General features: G+C 49.9%; 1 protein-coding gene across 1 annotated transcript; it reads right to left on the bottom strand.

Moving 5' to 3' along the window:
• Positions 1-331: 331 nt before the first annotated feature.
• Positions 332-2,487, bottom strand: LOC109760296 (H/ACA ribonucleoprotein complex subunit 4). The gene has a single exon (XM_020319127.4). It carries the CDS (start codon positions 2,403-2,405, stop codon positions 582-584), a length of 1,824 nt encoding a protein of 607 aa, XP_020174716.1. The 5' UTR covers positions 2,406-2,487; the 3' UTR covers positions 332-581.
• Positions 2,488-3,071: the final 584 nt, after the last annotated feature.

Below are 3,071 nucleotides of genomic sequence, written 5' to 3'. Positions count from 1 at the left end.
AGGCTGTTATGCACCACAGATATACCACTTGTGTTACACAGGATAAATCAATATTTCAATAACCATGCCAGGAACACGCATATATCTTCTGGTCCTACCATAAACATATATATGCCACTAATAGAATTTAAGACTCAGTGCACAGAATGATGATAGGTTTCTGTATGGTTGCAAGCATGTATATATATCAACATATGAAAGCATGCTCTCACATCAGTGTGGTGAAAATACTAGGACTGGTGAACTCCTACTTCAGCTAAGTATAAGCAAACAGCAGATTGATGGGATTAGCAAGCCAGATATCTCAGTAGAGTGGACTACTAAAACGAGATAGGAGCAAAATTAATTGCATCAACTGATAACAGATAAAGCAAACAAGCTTCATTGTCCAAGAAATTTAATGGGAAATCTCTCTAATTACCAGCATTTCAGGTGAATGGCAGCAACCTAACGATAGTACATTAGGCCTACGAAACCATAGACGGTTGCAAGGGGTACAGGGCAAATAAAACAGGTAGCTCAAACTCGCCCACAATTGCAACCAAATAACATGACCAGCCGAAGTAAACTACTAGCTCTACCTATTGTGCCACCTCCTCTGCGTCTTTCTTCTTCTTTTTCTTCTCCTTTTTCTTCTCACTCTTCTCAACTTCACTCTCTGTAGCGACATCATCACCACCTTCCTTGCTCTTCTTCTTCTTGTCCTTTTTCTTCTCGCTCTTCTCAACTTCCGCACTCTCTGGAGCAACATCATCACCGCCTTCCTTGCTCTTCTTCTTCTTTTTCTTCTCGCTGGCACCCTTCTCCTCATCAGACAAACTGCTCTTCTCCTCCTTCACTGCCTCCGAAACAGCTGATCCTGGTTCTCCCTTGTCTTTCTTTTTCTTCTTCTTCTCACTCTTCTCCCCTTCCACTGCCTCAGTGACCTCCTCCACCTTCATCTTCTTTGCAGGTGTAGAAGCAGTCACATCATCCTCATCAGTCTTCCTCTTTTTCTTCTCCTTGACCTGCTCACTTGGCACCACATCCTGTTGTTCCACCTTCACCTTCTCGGGCTCAGGAGCAGCTGCAAGGCTAGCAATCATCGCATCACCACCAGTAGGAAGCACGACATTACGAAGCCACTCAGCCGGGGTCTTTTCAGTTGGCTTCCCATGCTTATCAAGGAGGCCCTCAGCGATCATCTTCTTCTTCTTAAGTGCCACCGGACCAAGTCCCCACTTCCTTGGGTATGTATCTCTGTCCATCACCACCCTCTTGATCTTCGCTACAGCACCATGGTCGCAAGTCGCCATAACAGCAGTGGGCATCTCAGCAATACCAATGGCAATTGCCTCCCCCTTCGTGGTCATGAGAACAACCTCTTCCCCAACATCAATGTCATTCTCAAACCGGAGCAACCCAGGAATCATAAGCTTGGCACCATAGCAGATAGCATTAACAGCAGAGTCCTTCACAACAAGCCTCTTGTAGCTGGTAAGAATTACCTCGAGCGGCATCACCACACGCCTTATGTAAGACTCATCCTTGTGGTTGTCAAGTGCCCACATGGCATCCATCACATCGTGCATGGTGACCATGTTGTCCTGCTCTCCGAGGATACCTGACCGCACACGGCGCAGCTCCTGCATATGTGCACCGACACCCAGGAGCAGCCCAAGGTGCACACAGAGCGTCCGGACATAGGTTCCGGCCTCACAAGAGATCCAGAACACGGCAAGGTGGCGCTCGGCATCATGCTCCAGAAGCTTGCTCTCATAAATGGTCCGCACCCTGAGCTGGCGCTTGACCGCTGAGATGAGTGGCGGGCGCTGGAACACAGCGCCAGTAAGGGACTCGAGCGCGCGAGCGACCCGGGCCGTGTCTGGGACGGCGGCGTGGAAGCGGGCGATGCACACATACTCCTTACCTGCGCCCTGCTGCGACTTGACGAGGCGTGTGGCGCGGTCGACGCAGACGATGAGGTTGCCGGTGACCTTGGGGTCGAGCGTGCCGCTGTGGCCGGTCTTCTCGACGCGGAGGAGGCGCTTGATCCACGCCACCACCTCGTGGGAGGAGGGGTTGGACGGCTTGTCGAGGTTGATGACGCCGTAGCGGAGGTACTCGGCGAGGGGGCGCTTGAGCGGCGAGTGGCCGGAGGGGAGCGGGGTGTAGTGGCCGGTGCGGACGTTGAGGCGGTCGTACTTCTTGAGGAGGAGCGGCCATGTGGAGGTGTCGAGGGACGGGACCAGGGCCTGGGGCTTGATCATGTACCCATCGGTCTTGGCCTCGGCGTCCGCCAGCGACGTGGTATCGGCGGCGGCGGCGGCGGGGTCGGCGGAGGCGTCCTTGGATTTGCTCTTCTTTTTCTTGGATTTGGTGTGCTCGGAGGCGGGGGACGCGACGGCCGGCGGCGTCGACGACATGGCGGCGGGTGGGGTGGGGGGGGGGGGGGGGGGGGGAGAGGGAGGGTGGGATTAGGGTTTTTGCGGGAACGGAAAGCGGCGCCGTGGCGGCGAGGGAGAGGAAGAAAGGGGTTTTAAGGAGGAAGGGTTTAGCGGGTGAAAGTGGTGCGTGCGTGGGCTGGACCGATGGGCTTCAGTTGGGCCGCCCAGTTCCAGCAGATCCCCAAACGAGGGCTCATTTTTCTCCTCCTTTCTCACCACTGGATCTGCATGGGCCGGACCAAAACCACGGACCGAAGTAATTGAGTTTGTCCCTACCGTGGTTTTGAAAACGTGGACTTTATAAAAATTCTGAATAGTTTTTGAAAGCATAAAGATTTTTTGAATTCCGAACATTTCTTGAAAAAACACAATTGTTTGGAAAATCGAATTTTTTTAATTTCCAAATATTTTTACAAAAACATGAATATTTTCTGAAATATCATATTTATAAGAAAATACAAATAATTTTCGAAAGTTGGAAAAAAATTGGAAACCTAAAAGTTTTTTTGAAATTTAGAATATTTTCTAAAAAGTATACATTTTTTGAAAACACGAACATTTCTTTAGAAGTGCGAGCATTTTATTTAAAACAAAAAAAGTGGACTTTTTTATAAAAAAACAGAAAAATTAAAAGATAAAACCAAT

Source organism: Aegilops tauschii, chromosome 2, assembly GCF_002575655.3.
Source record: "Aegilops tauschii subsp. strangulata cultivar AL8/78 chromosome 2, Aet v6.0, whole genome shotgun sequence".
NCBI lineage: Eukaryota > Viridiplantae > Streptophyta > Magnoliopsida > Poales > Poaceae > Aegilops > Aegilops tauschii.
Note: the sequence above shows the minus strand (reverse complement) of the source record. Positions and strands in the feature narration are given on the sequence as shown.

What these genes read in the sequence shown, in the direction of transcription:
- LOC109760296 (XM_020319127.4), bottom strand. Translation starts at nt 2,405, where the DNA reads ATGTCGTCGACGCCGCCGGCCGTCGCGTCCCCCGCCTCCGAGCACACC.